The 16148-nt window shown below is 31.7% G+C and overlaps 3 protein-coding genes across 3 annotated transcripts; 1 reads left to right on the top strand and 2 right to left on the bottom strand.

Moving 5' to 3' along the window:
• Nucleotides 1–2452: 2452 nt before the first annotated feature.
• LOAG_06928 (hydrolase) lies at nt 2453–3989 on the bottom strand. Its single transcript, XM_003142462.2, has 3 exons — nt 3564–3989; nt 3145–3382; nt 2453–2752 (listed from the first exon to the last, which is right to left on the bottom strand). The coding sequence occupies exons 1-3, from the start codon at nt 3861–3863 to the stop codon at nt 2589–2591; spliced, it is 702 nt and encodes a 233-aa protein (XP_003142510.1). The 5' UTR covers nt 3864–3989; the 3' UTR covers nt 2453–2588.
• Nucleotides 3990–6192: 2203 nt separating this feature from the next.
• On the bottom strand, nt 6193–13036 carry LOAG_06930 (hypothetical protein; the record flags this gene model as incomplete). Its single annotated transcript, XM_020447288.1, has 18 exons — nt 6193–6738; nt 7145–7231; nt 7493–7674; nt 7884–8059; nt 8336–8506; nt 8694–8760; nt 8850–8958; nt 9113–9303; nt 9827–9953; nt 10051–10126; nt 10242–10405; nt 10647–10739; nt 10818–10942; nt 11069–11149; nt 11419–11597; nt 12117–12199; nt 12747–12808; nt 13009–13036. The coding sequence occupies 18 exons, from the start codon at nt 13034–13036 to the stop codon at nt 6634–6636; spliced, it is 2106 nt and encodes a 701-aa protein (XP_020302469.1). The 3' UTR covers nt 6193–6633.
• Nucleotides 13037–14381: 1345 nt separating this feature from the next.
• Nucleotides 14382–15763, top strand: LOAG_06933 (pyruvate kinase; the record flags this gene model as incomplete). The annotated part of the gene is made up of 4 exons (XM_003142464.1): nt 14382–14413; nt 14737–14840; nt 14937–15028; nt 15644–15763. Coding segments are annotated over 4 exons (348 nt in total), but the record flags the coding sequence as incomplete, so codon positions are not given.
• Nucleotides 15764–16148: the final 385 nt, after the last annotated feature.

The raw sequence follows: 16148 nt of genomic DNA on the forward strand, positions 1-16148 counted from the left end.
AATTGTTAATATAAACTACACTTATCACAAATACAAGAGAACATCCTTTAAGATTTTCGAAATCATAGACGAGAACAAGGATTTGGTAATCATTTCTCAGTATATTACAACTCCTGATTGATAATTCAAGACTTTTTGTTAGAAGAAATGTTAATATCAAAAATCCCAATCAACTTGATGTCAACCGAACTGATTATTAAAACAAAGCATACTCTAGCATGATAAAAGAGTTTGATATCAGATACAATATCGATTTACTACTTGAATGAAATCATAATGTTCTGCATCAACAAAGTTGATTACATCTCGATATTGGGCTAATTAATATCATTCTCATTTTATAAATTATCCTGATTAAAGAGGAAAAAGGAAAACAAAAAAGCAAAGTCTCAGTGATAAATGACATTTACAAGTAATATATATCAAAATAAGTAAGCAAGCTATAATCGCTAATTATATTCAATAATTTTATGATTGCTAAATAATTGAATGAAATAATTATTGGGAAATAAATGGAAATATCCTTAAAGAGAATATAAGCAAATTTGAATGATAATTGGAAGAAATTGCAAATTATGTAATTAACACTGATCAATATCACAAAAGATTATGAAATATCAGATTTGAATGGTAGGACGTAATTATGTTAAAATTTAAGTAATTCAAAATAAAGGATGCATTCAATAGTTATTGATAAGAAAATGAAAATTATTCGATAACAAAATAGTATATATATATATATATATATATATTTACTTCCTTCTGGTTAGTTTCATTTCAATAATATCTCGCTTGCGCTTGTGAAATCACCAAATAGAAAACGTCAATTTGAATAAAAGTTCGACAGTTCAAGCAGATTGCTTAATCAATACTTTATCTAATCAACAATCGATAAGCGATATTCTGCCCAGGTATTCACCTCAAGCTTCCGATAAATTTTGCCTGCTCGTAAATCAAAACTTACCAGTTATTTTCACATACAGTGAATTTGGATGTGAATTGAAGGAGAAATTTGCAAAAGTTTATTTTACGAAATGCACTGAACATAGCAAAATTTTAAGAGATTTGTAAAATGTCGGAATTTAGAAATGCTAAATTAAGAAAAGGTAATTATAAGGAATTTGATCAAGAGTACAACAATGTTTTTGTTGGATTTTGAAATGATTATTTTTAAATTCTAATTTATTATAGATTGTTAATATTTAAATTTTATGGTTACAATGATTCAATAAGATGTTATTATACCAAATTATAAATTCTATCAAACATGAATCGAAAAGTGAATAGAACATAACTGAGTGATAAAAGTAATAATAAGAGCAAGACAAATGAAATCATGACTGCCGTCTGTATCACCGTAAACATACTTACTTGACAAAAAAAAAGACTAGTCAATAAAATTCAATAGATTGAAAAAGCAAACATGAAATATGCTTAAAACTAGGGAAAGGATAGCCTGGATTACATTTTATCAATTGGATTATCATTAAGCCTATTTTAAGCTCTAGACGCTATCAAAATAGTTTCTACATATTTGTCAACTTGTGTCACGCCTTTCATACTTTTTCTTCATAGCTTTACTACAATAAAAAATTGTGTAGGAAAAGTTTCAAGTAGAAAGCAAAGTTTAACGATAATAAGCAAAATAATTGTAATATTATAATTTCGAAAGAAGGAACACTTATACGAGAAATTTTCATTCTGTGACAGAGACATGGATAATGCATTAGAAAAGAGAGTAAAGCAGTCCGGTTAGTATGTAATTCAAATAAATCACCAATATTTTAAATCCATTTCTTTTCTTAACTATGCTCCATTGTGATTAATTTACCAATTTTAAATTATACCAGAAAGTTTGGAAAGTGATAAACATGCTTTTCATCATGAATCAAAGTGCACAAGACAAGAAGTTTACCGCACTGACTATTTATTTCGATCTATCGAAAAATTCTTTTATCTATGTCCATGTTCAGGAGAGGTCATTAATATAGCCTGGGGATCTCTTTGAGTACTGTTTCATTTTCTAAACTGTAATTTATGTGCTAATTAATTCGAATGTATATATATGAATTAAATCTTGAACAGCATCCATTCTATCGATCCTATCGTGAATTTTCATTTACAACATTAATATCACAATCAGATTTCTCTGTCCTTTTCTTTTGTTATCCAATTTCAAAGTTTCTATACTCTCTGCAAAGATATGTAGATTACTATCTAGGGTAATTTTCTCTAAAAAAGAACATATACTATCAGTACAGATCCCGAAAAAACTGCACAGAAAATACCAATTATCACATCACTTCCCACAAAAATTCATACTGACGATAAAAGATGCCAAACTCCAACAATGTGAACGAAAATTTCAAAGAGGTAAGGAAAGAATGTATTTTATAATGATTAATCATTAGTCTGTTATTATCACAACGCTGAAAGAACCGAATTTTCGCGACAAAAACTTACTAAAACTACAGCTCGAAGACTGATGAAAAGTTAGAAAAAAAGCACTTGTGATCGAGTTTAGGGAGCTATTATTGAAGTAATACAACGGATTCACGAATGACAATTTTCCGGTGAAATAGAGCAATTTAGATTTTTGATTGATAAAATTTCGGGAACAAATTAAGCAGTGCAAGATGAAGCATTCCGGCAGTTAAACCCCAAATACGATATTCGTTTTGCGGTGCTACGTTTGTAGCAAGAATATAATGATGTGAAGTGAAGAAAACCGGTAACTTGTATTGTATATCACCTGTAATGCAACAAATGATATTACTTATGATATCAAATGTTAATACAATTTATTTCCATGATATTAACTTGGTAATTTACTTATAACAAACAAAATCGCAACTGATATCTTGCCCTTCCCTCTCTTACTAAGTATACCAAGTATATTAAGTTTTTAAGCTTAAAACATTTTAAGCTTACTTTAAGCTTACTAAATATGTTAACTTTTGGTTAGGCTAAAATTAGCTTAATCTAACTGAATCTTATTAAGGAATAAAGGTGATGCACTGAATACTTTAAAACTATTAGCTTCCTGAAGACAATCGATTCTGTAGAAAAAAAAAAAATCAATATCTTGCTTCATTTTGATTCACTTAATCTGACGACTTTTCAAGCAAATAATTTTCAATCAACCTCTTCTGAAATGTGTGTAGCGATGACTGGTGCAAAGCTCTTCAATTGGAGCAGCGAAGACAGTTTGAACTTCGTCACGTTTTGCTCTAATTGTACTAAAATCGGTAGTTTCTTGTACCAAACCAACAACTGGTGTTACAGTACTCATAAAGCGTGTTGTTACATGTTTTAAACGACCCCAAACTTCAATTTGACAGGAATATAAGCCAATCTCTTCAGCAGTTTCACGTAATGCTGCCTGAAAATATCCCCATTTTAATGGGGCTATCACAATGTTTACAAACTCATGCACCTACAATTACGATATATCAGTATTTTGTGATGACCAACTAATAGCAATGATTGATGAGTATAATATAGGATGGTACTCGACCAGTTTGCAGTAAAAATAGTGGGTGAATAACGTTTAGCAAACGTACCTCTTCATGAGTTTCGCCTTGCTCCAAGCGTCCACCTGGAAAGCTTACCTCACCCCGATGGCCAGCTAATAGCAATGATCGATGGGTGAATATTACTGACGGTGATCTATCAATATACACTAATGGTATCAACACGGCACTATTCCTTTCTTTACTAGACAATGGATGAACAGGATAACGTGGTTGGATAGGATCAATCAACTGTTGCTTGAGACGTTCACAAAAACGTTCACGTAATTGTTCGTCAAGTACGATCCGATACACTGTTGGTGATGACCACCGTTTTGATATTTCATACATTTTCCTCAGGTATAAAATGTTTGCAGATTTTATTGGTTGTTGTAGAAAGGAGAAAAATTCCCAGATATCTTTTCGAGCAACATCACAAATCCTTCATTTACATAGATCCTCCACAAAACTAAAAATAATTTGGACAAAAAGATATTGTGTACGGTAATATTGACCACTTATTATAAGAAGTGTCAAATTAGCCCGATAAACTGGGATGTTGATAAGAATAAAAAATGACCACCAACAATTGGTCGATCGGTACCATTGATCATTGAAGACTTAATTACATTATTTGCAAATATGATATATCCATGATCACATATTTGTAGGAGGCGAATCGACAAAATAAAATATACCACTCGCAACCTCCAATCAAACTGTATGTTACTAAACTACCCAACTTCATCCTTCGCACCCATTGCGAATTCATGGGAGCTCGACAACAATCCTTCCCAACCTCTGAACATATCACAAAAATTTGATTTTTCAAAAATTCATTACTTCCCTCTCCGAATTCTAATAAATGCTATCGAACGTTTTTCATAGGAAGACAGAACCATCAGCCAACCTACGACTGTCTTTTGGATATTTACACGAAATTAGAGCTAGAAGAGTTGAAATGTATTTCATAGGAAGTAATCTGTGGTACTTATTTTCCAGGCAAATGATGCAATGGTACTTTAGCAAACTAGGCTTTATTGATATCAAAATATGGCAACATCAGCTATTTATGAAACAAGTGAAACAGAGGGACATGAAACAAGAGGAACTGCAAAAAAAAGAAAAAAGATGAAGCGCAAGTTCATTTCATGCTGAAGATGCCACTCAAGATCTTTCCTTTCCGGAAATTCTGATCTCTGTTCACTGTTATAAGAACTTCAACTTCGCTATACGTTGTCAATAAAACAGAAAAAGGGAAGTAAAAATGAGAATGCACAGGGAATATGTGGAAAGCAGGCACAACATAGAAAGCCAAATCTTAAAGCGACTAAAAGCTATCAACAAAATTTACTTTGAAAAAAAGAAAAAAAACAGAATTGTTAGAATCGAAAATCCATCAAAAATATTCACAGATAAGTACAGTTGCTGCTTCGAAGCGAACACCAAAAGCGAAAAAGCACAGGGAAAACTATAACCTATTTATACTTCATTTACTACATCGATCTCAGTCTTTTCCGTCTTGAGCGGCAACTTTACATATCATAACTTAAAACATTCGATTCCAATGGGATCTTCCAACTTCATTACAACTTTTGAACCCATCATGGACAGTGATCTGAGATCATGGCGACAAAAAAGTAAGAGAAAATTTATAGTCTATAAAACAACAACTGTAACCGTATTCCATACTTTTTTTTGTTGAAGGAATAAAAGATGAAAATAATATGTTGTATTAAAAGGGTAATTACAGTAAATGTTTCAAGTAGGCGGTACACCGGTGAACGAAACTTCACTATAAAATGACGGAGAATTCCTCGAAAAGAAGGTTAAAGCAAGCATGAAGCATAAAACTGCAGCCAGCAAACTGAAAACAAACATCGTAAGCTTGATAAAATGATCATTAAAGCCAAAAGTTTCTTGATCCCATCGTTTTCCTATTGCGCCTTCGACTCAGTAAAAGTATCGTTGAGAATCAACAGAGGAGAGTAAATGAAACGCAAAACATAGAAAACTGTTGTGAGCATTCGTGGCAGAGGATAAACACAAACGGTCAAAACAATGGCAATCTAGTACTTAACAAATTAAAATCAATACATGTCTAGCCAACAATTAATATGCAACCGTTATCAACATTAAAAATACCACTGTCGGGAAATCCGAAATATCTTACCCTATTTATTGGTAATTTATATTGATTTGCAACATTCAAATTTTCCCTCCTTTCTTATCTCTATGAGTCGTCTATGCACGTAATAGACAAGGATAGTCATTATCCGCGTGCTTCATCTATTACCGTACCGTCTGGGGATTTTGCTGCAAGCCCCTCTTCCTGCTTGTTGTATATCCTTCCCGGACATTACAACTCCGTTATCTGCCTGCTATGTATAAAGCCTCATATCTCCAGTGATTAGGATTACCATCTGCACTATTTCCCCACTCACTGCAATCAGCTCATAGCTTCTTACAGTCCATCGTTTCAGTAACCTACGCTTATTATGTTACCATATTTCACTATAATATTTGATTTCATATCAACTGTTACAATTATTTCGTCGTCTAATAAACTGTTCAACTGATTCTACGGTTCATGGCTGCAAACCAAAAATTCCAATTTCCTCCACAGTTCGTCGAGAGAAGTCTTTATTTTCTAGTAATAATTTCCAATTCAATTTGTTGTGTGCCCTCTTACCACAAACCTTTCAAAACACGGATATTAGTTAGGATGTGTGTTTTTGCTAAGCTTCCAGTACCAGCTAATAAAAAGAAAAATTACAATTCAAAGAAGCTCATTCAAAGAACAGTCTATCAGTAAATAGTGTAACTGACAATCATCCTACCCATCAAACTAATTATCTGTTTTATTATTCCATTCGTTCGGGAGAGGATTTTACTTTCATTCTGCTTCTTGTTAGGAGAGGATCAAAACGAGCAACAAATCAGAAATACTCGCCCAGTATTCGCTGTCGACAAAGCTGACAACGAAACATGAACAATCAGGAAGACATGAAGGAATGCCAGATAACAATTTGTAGCGAATATTCTAATACGCCAGTTATTCCTCATAATCCACTGTAATAGATCGGAACTGTTAGGAAAAGGGGAAAGAGCGGATAGGATATCACCTCATAATACTGAAGTTATTACATTGACGTTGTCGTGTTAAGAAGCTTTTCTCATCGGAATGTTCCTTATTTGAAGAATTTTGTTGCTGGAGTTGCATCATCTGAAAACCAATCCTTAAAAATGCTATGAAATGAAAGGATAGAAAGAATGATATAAGTCGAAGTAGATAGAGAAATAACACGAAGAATAACAACGAAATTCCCTAGTTTAAGCAACTTTTTGAACGGTCGTTCCGATTAATCCCTCGTCCAAAATATTTCGAGGATTTTTTTTAGTGCAGTTTGAAATCACCATTAGTATAAAATGGTTTTTTCAACCAATATGTTTTTAATATGTTTCATTCGGCGAAATTTAGAACTATCTGATAGCTGATAAAGTTCAAGTCTAGTTAATTCGAACTAAAAAGGGCACAATGTCGATGATTCATCACAACGACTACATATTGATGTTAAATCTTATAAAAACTGGAGAGGAAATCAGTGCTTGAAATCGAAGACACGGTATACCATGTAGTAAACATGAGTTGTAAACAATCGCTGCTCCTCTTCCTGCATCGTACGGCTACGTTCATAGCTTTCTTTCAGTGCTTCAATCTGCAAAATTATATTCAAGAACTTCATTAGGAAGGATTTTTGATACTTCTCTTCGCCTTAAAGTAGTGCTTAATGGTATTTTATTCGCAATGGTTAGGAATAAGAAATGAGTAAAGGGAAAGTGATTATGATGTTTAATAGTTTAACATTCCGTTTAGCTCGTTCATCGACCTTTTTCTGCCATTTTCACAATACGTGCAAACTTAAGTTTATTCTATTTTCCCTACAAATGTATTGATTCTTTAAAGTGGAAAGAATTACACTTTGCTTGTATGTGTCCCTTTCACGACGAATTGAATCAAACTCATGTCTGCTCAGTGCACCACCTTCAACAGCCCGACTTTGCTCTTCCAGATCTTCAATCATGCGACGTGCTTTTTCCATATAATGCATCAACCTGTCCTTCTCATTCTTCACTTGTTGCTTTGACGATGTTAATTCGTCTAAAGCCAACAAATAAAATACGCACAGTTTAGTGTATAAAATTTAAGATTCAAACTCGCCTCATGCTTTCTCTAAAAAAACTAAAACGGATGGCGAAATAAAAACGGATGTTATCCCATAAATTTTAGTTTAAATATAAATCTACAATTCTCAACAATGTTCTTCATGTTTCCTAACAAAAAAAAAAAAAAAGAAATAGAGCCCAGACCATTTAATGTCTTCTTATCAGCAACCTGCTGTTCCAGATCATGCGTTGCTTGTTCGAGTCTCGCTTCAAGCTGTGCTAGTTGGATAGCCATCCGTTCCTTTGCTGTTTGTTCTTCTGTCAATCGATCACTGTTCACAAAGTTGCCGGACTCAATTATAGAATTCAGTTCTTTCAATCTTGAAAATAAATACACGGTGCTGAGAAATTGGTGCACTCGATCCTATTAAGCAAATAAATAAAGAAAATGAAAATCACCGACAAGCAATGATTATCATTTCCAGCTGAAATACATTGATTCGTGGATCATCAAACTTTTGTTCTTAAAATTTGTCCTTGCATTTTTTGCGTAAAACGATTTTTGGTGTAAAACACAAGGTATCACAAAAGTCCCAGTCGAAAAGAAGGGAAAATATTTCAGGGAGAAATTCGAGGCAATAGTAATAAATGTTGACCGTTTTTCCAAGTCATCCGCTTTATTTTGCGCCAATTTGAGTTCTGTTTCTAAATTTCTCTTCTGAACAATCAACGAACTAAGTTCTTCCTTCAAACACAACTTCTCGCCATCCGTTATATTTCCAGCTAGTAAACTTTCCTTTTCCGTTTCCAACCGAATGATTCGTTCTCTGGAAGGAAATTCTATTTTTGTGGAAGCGTAAGAGAAAGAGTAAAGAAACTTGATAAATCTTTCCGGAATATGTGAAGCTAAACATAACTTTTCATTGCTGTATATACCTACACATTTAGTGTTATTTCAGTTAAACATTAATGAGAATCAAAGGGTAGTTGTCAGAATTCTTTACTGAAATTAACCTCAAAAGTGCGGTCAAACTTGCATCAATTGTTTCATCGTGTAGTGACAGAGTGTTGCTACCATTTTCTGCAAATATTTTATGAAACAATGCTGAAACTGAATGACACTTTCAGATGAAAAGAAAGCTTCGCTATGCAAACACTTATTCCATTCACCATGCAAAAGAAGTTGTTCATTGAGTTCACGTCGTTCCTGCCGAAGATGTTCTTTTTCCTTTTCAATCTCATCAATCCGTTCATTCAACTGCTTGAATTCGAATTCAGCCTGAAAGGATGAGGTAGCCAGGTTGAATTTTTAATAATGATGAAGAGCAAGGTTACCATAGCTAACAAAAAGTCTCTTATCATATGCGAACTAGTTACCGCTTCATGTTAAGACTAGTATGAAAAATTATTTGGTCACAGTAATTAACTTGAACCTTATCAGCTCGTCTAATTTCGTCGTTCAATCTTGCTTCCAATTCCGAATTCTCTAATCGCAATGATTCAATCTGAGTCTTCAGTACACCATTCTTACGTTGCTCATCCTCAAGCGCAATGACGCTTTTCATGTATGTAGTCACTTTATCTTCCAGTACCTTCACTTCAATCTTTTGTGCCTTCCACTCTTCTAGAACAGAAATCAATTGCTAACGGATTTCCTTTATTCTTCATTCTTATCAGAAACTTTGCTGTTTCTCTTTGATAATCAAGGTATATTTGTTGCATACATCAACACGTACATATATATATATATATATATATACATATATATATATACATATGCATATATATATATATATACAGATGTATATATACATATATATATACATATATAATTCCCTTCGTAAATTTATCATAATATAAATAATAATAACGGTTAAATCACGAAACAAATAATAATAGAGATTACACAAGTTGAAATATAGCGTGTAAAATTCTCGAAAGCTTTAGATGAGATTTCCACATAACCTTAGTGTCAGAAAATTAAAATATCAGAAAAACCAAACCATCGAAAGAAATAAACTAAACAGATAAATCATAAATAACACGAAATTCATTTGGCAGAAACGATGCCCCTAATATTTCCTGCATAACATTCACTCCAATTAGTTATACGTTCAATTTTTCAAGAAAAAAAAGTGGAAATTTACTTAGTTTAGCTTTGTAATTGCTAATCTGCGCGTCAAGCTTCTCATACTTTTGCACAAGAAGTCGATGTTCCTCGAGTTCATCTTTCAATCGCTTGAATTCCGCCTCCATTGGCACCAAATCTTGCACCTAAAAAAAAAAATCTCAGTTTAAATAACACAAAAAGTTGACAAAACCCGAAGTATTTAAAGCTCATCAACAAATGGTGTAATCGACTAAAACGAACCTTTGTCCGCCATTCCGCATTTTCATCGAGCAACTGCAGATTTACTTTTTTAAGATGGTCCCGTTCAGCTTCGACCCTGTAAATGCAACGAATATTTTTCTTTTAAAGTTATAAAATTGTTTACGGTTAAAGTTAAAATACCATCAGCTAATAACTTATGCATCTTAAAATCGTAAAATAAAAACCATCACTTATAAAGTGCATCCTGAGTGCTTTCACGAACGGAACGCAGTGAACGAATCTGTTTCCGTAACGATTCTATTTCAACATTTCCTTCGCTTAATTCATCAACGCGTAGACGCAAACTCTCATTGTCACTAGACAGTGCCTCCCTTTCGGTACATGCTTCTTTCAGCTAAATTAATCTTTTTGAGTAATATTTGATAGTATTTTGTTTTTTTCAAGTTGAAAATATTCAAATACCAGGGTTTCCATCCAAGTATCGAACAGAACATTTTATGCTATAGCTGAAGCCATAATCTGATTCATGGAAAAACACTATAAATAAACAGGCAAACACATTATATATATATACATAATCTGTAAACATGTATTTCCCTATTCCTCCAATTAAATACACCATATATAAGTAGAACCTTTTCGTTAAGTTGAGTGCATTCCTGTTTCAAGCTTTCCACTTTAATCTTCAAATCTACCACTTGTTCCTTCGATTCCATCGGTTGGATGCTCTAAAAGCATGAGTTTAAGAAAATTATTTTCTTTAAAGCAATCCCCGCTGTCTATTCTAACGACGATTAAAAATTTACGGATATGTCAGCTACTTTGGCTTTTTCTTCTGATGGTTCTGGTACTAGTTCTTTGATTTCTCTCATAATATTCACCGCTGTCCTCTGCACAGACTCACTCTGATCCAGTAAAAGACGTATAAACTCTGAAATAAAATTATGAATTCGAACAATCGGTAGCTGGAAAGGACCAAACTAATTAACTAATGAAATTCTCTAAAAGCCCTCCTCCCTTTTTGCCTTGGTATTCACTCCGTTATGCAAAGCATTACTTTCATTGTTTGTACAAAGAAGAGCAGCTCCTAGGACAAGCTGCAGCAATCGACACAACAGTTCCGAGTCACCGCATTCTGCTGTAACATACTGATTTTAATATTTATAAATAACTGCAGTGCTTCTAACTGTTTCATTCTGTATTTTCGCAGCCTACTTCTTTCCAAAAAGAAGAACGTCAATCTTGACTTTGGAATATCAAAAGCATGCTACAAGGTTATTAAATGCCACTGAAACTTCAGTGACAGAAAAAAGTGCGCTCTCGAATTACTGTCAGTACTAGTACGACCAAAGAACTAATTAGCATTTTCTACGTCAAAAAACAACCTATAAGATCGCCTGACCTTACCTATCCGTGTTGTGTCAATATGCCATTTTGGTGTCAATTCTGCTCCTAACTGATCTGTGTAGTATTCCGAAAGTCGACGATAAACCTTACGTAAATTGTTTGCTTTTAATCTCCAGTTAGTCATCTGGTCGTAATATGGTATTTTGCCTAGCCAATTATCGTTAAAAAATAACGAATCGCTGTAAAAAAATGACAGAATTATTGCGAAAATTTCCTTCGAAAATAATGTTATGTTGTGTCTTAAAAAATTTCAAATACAGCCCACAACTGTCAAAAAAAAATCTAGTGAGGAAACGGGTTGATCAATCACAATTGATAAGACCAACTTCCTGCTCCCTTACAAATCTATTTTTCACTGATAGTGATCTCGCGCGTCTCAATGATAAGTCTTACTAGCCTAATAGAAAATTTTTTTGTTGTTGAACATTTCTTAGAGAGTTCATATTGTATGGACGAGATCAGATAAACACATATAACCCACAGTACACGAAGAAAAGTTGACCAACCACTTGCCAGGTTTATATTAAAGATGTTGTTTACCTTTAAGATATTTCGAAAACCGTTACTACTTTTTGTGAACTAGCAAGAAATTTGGAATTTAATTCTGCAAAAGAAGAGTGGAAAAGATACAATCAATTTATTCAAATTTTAACTAAAAATTCAAGAAATGTTCAGGATTTGACGAGAAAAGGACGAACATTTTGTATAAAACTTCCGCGATAGTTCGACCCGAAAAAACATCGACCAACGTCACTTCCCCTGCATCATTCAATGAATTGATCTGAAAAAAGTTAAAGTTTGAACTAAACGATTCGGCAAATACTTTATTCTGGATGATCGAATTAAACGATGACATTCATTTTTCGGTCCAAAAAAAACAACTTTAGCATATGTTTCGCATTTTATAATCGCAATTTGCTATCAGCAATGGAAAACCAAACTATCCAGTAGTAAGATAGAAAATTCCTGCTCAGAATAACTTCGAAAGTACTGCATATAAAATGTACAGGGAATTTTACGAAACTTTAGCGCTGTGTTTAGTTCTCATTTTTTGAATGACAAAAATAAGTCAGTAATTTTTTACTCGAAGAAATCCTCTAATTCCAATCCGTCTCATGTGGTGGCATTATTTTTCAAAAGTTTCTGAAAGCATTAAACAAATGCTGGGTTGTTATTCAATACAACAGAATGTTCTTTTACCGTTAATATTTCTATTCACTTTCCAATTGAGCACTGTTCATATCAAAATTCCCATAAATGCACTTTGATTTTTTTGGTTAGTTTTTAAGCATAATCAAATTCTAGTAAGAAAAAAATAGGTAACATACCCATGTAATGAGATCATCCAAATATGTACTCATTTTCTTTATCTCTACCAAAAATACGGTATCTGGAAATTGAACAACAAACGATTTCACTGTAATGATCAGGAAAATGATCTTTGATCCATCATTTTCAAATCACTATATAGAATATCATTTCCAGTTATGGTTCTACGTTTTAGCATCTAAAAACGACACAACACAACACACACACACAAACGCACGTAAAGTACAAGAAGAGAAAAAACAAAATCCATGGCTAACTAACCTTTCACAATCGCAATTACAAAAAACATATCGATCTCTAACTCCCGCCAAATTACTTTCTCTCTTTTGCACTTAAACTCTTCAATTCCCTTTCAACTACTATTTCTATTGCACAACCACAGTCCCTATATCATCTTCTCAATCCCCATTACTGCACTGCATCAAAATTGCATGGCTGTGCTGGTACGAAAGATTTCATTTCACGCGGGTTCACTATGAAACGATTCTATCTCACGGCAGAATAAGCGTGACTTAGGATTGCATATTTGTACATTTTTCAGACGCAGTTAGTTAGTAAACTGAGCATTAAATTAAGGAATTTTTCTTTAAGTTAGAGCAAAACTTTAAATAAAATACTAAAATAGCAATGCTATTGTTCATAAGTTCTTTAGTAAGACCCTAAAACAAAAATATTTTTAAAAAAAAAATCAAATTGTAACCATAACAAAAACCAAAATAAAAATAACCTTTTTTTTGAAAGGCGAAAGTTTTCGAATTACTAATAGAAGTAAATTATTTTCGAGTAAAATTAAATCATAAAAATGCAATGTTAAAATCTTTCAAAAACTGAGTAAATTTTTAGCGGACGACAATTTGATCATTGATTTTAAACAGTTCAAGAATACCGTTAATTTTAATTAATTAGGAAATTCCACAAACTTTTCAATGATTAATTTTGCTTCATATCATTTTTTGCAAAATTTTTCAAAATTCTTGTGCTTGTTTACTCTTCTCGCTATGAAAACAAGCAATTTAAAATTCAGTTTTCTTATCAATCTATGGATTTCTTTTCTTTTTTTTAGACTGTTAATAACATCAAGTGGTATTAGCAAAAAATAGAACTAATCAATATTAACCAAAAGTTGATTAACTTAATTACTTCGAATTCATTACATTCTAGAGTTTAATTTTATCAAATCGTTATCAGATATGTGATTGATACGCACATACATAATATTTTAATAATAATAATTAAATCATTTAAAATTCTCACTCAATTTTTATTTTTTATTTTTGCAGAAAAAGCAAAATCATTCAATTTTGAGAAGAGTATAAAAGAAGAGAGTAACAGATTGGAAAGGAAACTGCCAAAAGAATGGAAATGAAACGAACAAATGTCATTTAACGATGGAGGAATGTAAGGGTGATAGATGATAGGTAGTAGACAGATCAGAATGTTTGGGATATTCAGAGTGTAAATACGGAAGACGATACTTCACTTTTCTATCACAAGCAGAATAAGTTGGACTAATTCTCTATCATAGACGGAATAAGTTGGATTAATTCCTTATCATAGACGGAATAAGTTGGACTAATTTTGCTACTTGTAATTATATTTCCAGGAATTTTGCAAAAGTAATACTGAAACAAATAATGATATCAAAATTAAGGAATATCAATAATGGGTATGTTTTTTTCTCCTTTTCTTTTTTCGTTCTCATTTATTTTGCATTTATGTTATTTGTGATTCTTTTTTTCTTTCATTCATTCATTCATATATTGAATAAATGATAAGGTGATAATATATTGATTGATGAATGTTAACATCTCGAAACAATTAAAACATAAATGATAAGATAATAATATATTGATTGATGGATATGAACATCTTAAAACATATTATGTTATTTATTTACGAATAAAATGAAAATTTTTTTAATCAACCTTTGATTTTTATCAAATTTTCTTTTCTTTTGAAATAAATATCACTGATTTTGCATTATTTCAGTGATATTCCAGCGGTAATTTCAACTCAATTGGAACATTTATGCGGTCTGAATATATTCCAAAAACAAATATTACATCGAAAGACTTCCATCATTTGCACGATTGGTTTGCCTATTATAATTAACTAATTGAGTTTCAAAAGAAAAAATAAAATTTAGTGGAAAACATTTTGATTTATGAGTTTTTATTAATCTTTTTCAGGTCCAGCATGTGATACAATGGAAAAATTACAAGAAATGATTGGTAAAGGAATGAATATTGCTCGTCTTAATTTCAGTCATGGCAGTCATGAGGTTTTAATAATAATATATCCTTTTTATTTATTTAATTGTTTTTTATTCTACAACTTTAATACTTGCCGTTTAAAGGATTTATTTTTTATGACCAATATTGATTGATTGATGGATCCAACAGCTTGTTTTTCTTTTTTTAAAAAAAAAGATTTTTTTTTAAAAAATAGCAAAAACCTTTTCTTGCGCATTTATCACGATTAATTATACCAATCTCTCAACAGTTGTATATATCAAATTTTACAATGGATGATGAGCTGGAATTTAAAACGTACAGATTCGAGACAATGAAACATTAAAAATATCCAGTGAACTATTAAGTCGACAAATGATTACTTTGTTTTTAATTACGAATGCTAAAGCTTGATTCGAGTTAATTTGTGATCTGAAAAATGATCTTAGAAAATGACAACTTTCTGGTCTGCTTTACACCTAATTGGAGCTTGAAATTTTGTCTCCCAAATAATTATAGATTTGAGAAGATGGAATAAAATTAATGAATGAAATAAAATCAGGTTATATAACTTTCCTTTGTGACCTAAATTGAAGGTTCAGAAAATTGTACAAATACAGTAAATTTTATGATAAACTAAATTAGTAGCCTTTTCAACATTTTAGTTTCATGCGCAAACGATTCGAAATATTAGAGAAGCATTAAAAAGCAAAGGTAATATGATGGATGTTGCAATCGCTTTAGATACAAAAGGGCCAGAAATTAGAACCGGAATTATCGAAACGGTAAGTTTGAAATATCGCAACATAATTTTTGTTTTAATACAGAAAATTGCGACACAAATTTCTTCTCAATTATCTATTCTATACTAACCAAGATGCAAGCATAGACATTCTCAGGTTTGAGGCTTAATATTCATTGGGAAATATATTTTATTATGAAATTTGGGAAAATAGTAAAAGATATGAAAAATTCACAGCAATAATAATGATAATAATTAATAATAATAATAATAATAATAATAATAATAATAATAATAATAATAATAATAATAATAATAATAATAATAATAATAATAATAATAATAATAATAATAATAATAATAATAATAATAATAATAATAATAATAATAATAATAATAATAATAATAATAATAATAATAATAATATA

This window comes from Loa loa, assembly GCF_000183805.2.
Source record: "Loa loa unplaced genomic scaffold supercont3.310, whole genome shotgun sequence".
NCBI classification, from domain to species: domain Eukaryota; kingdom Metazoa; phylum Nematoda; class Chromadorea; order Rhabditida; family Onchocercidae; genus Loa; species Loa loa.

What these genes read in the sequence shown, in the direction of transcription:
- LOAG_06928 (XM_003142462.2), bottom strand. Translation starts at nt 3,863, where the DNA reads ATGTATGAAATATCAAAACGGTGGTCATCACCAACAGTGTATCGGATC. An exon ending in AAGGCGAAACTCATGAAGAG is followed by an intron (nt 3,383 to 3,563) that starts GTACGTTTGCTA and finishes GGATATTTTCAG; the next exon opens with GCAGCATTACGTGAAACTGC. An exon ending in CTACACACATTTCAGAAGAG is followed by an intron (nt 2,753 to 3,144) that starts GTTGATTGAAAA and finishes GTTGCATTACAG; the next exon opens with GTGATATACAATACAAGTTA.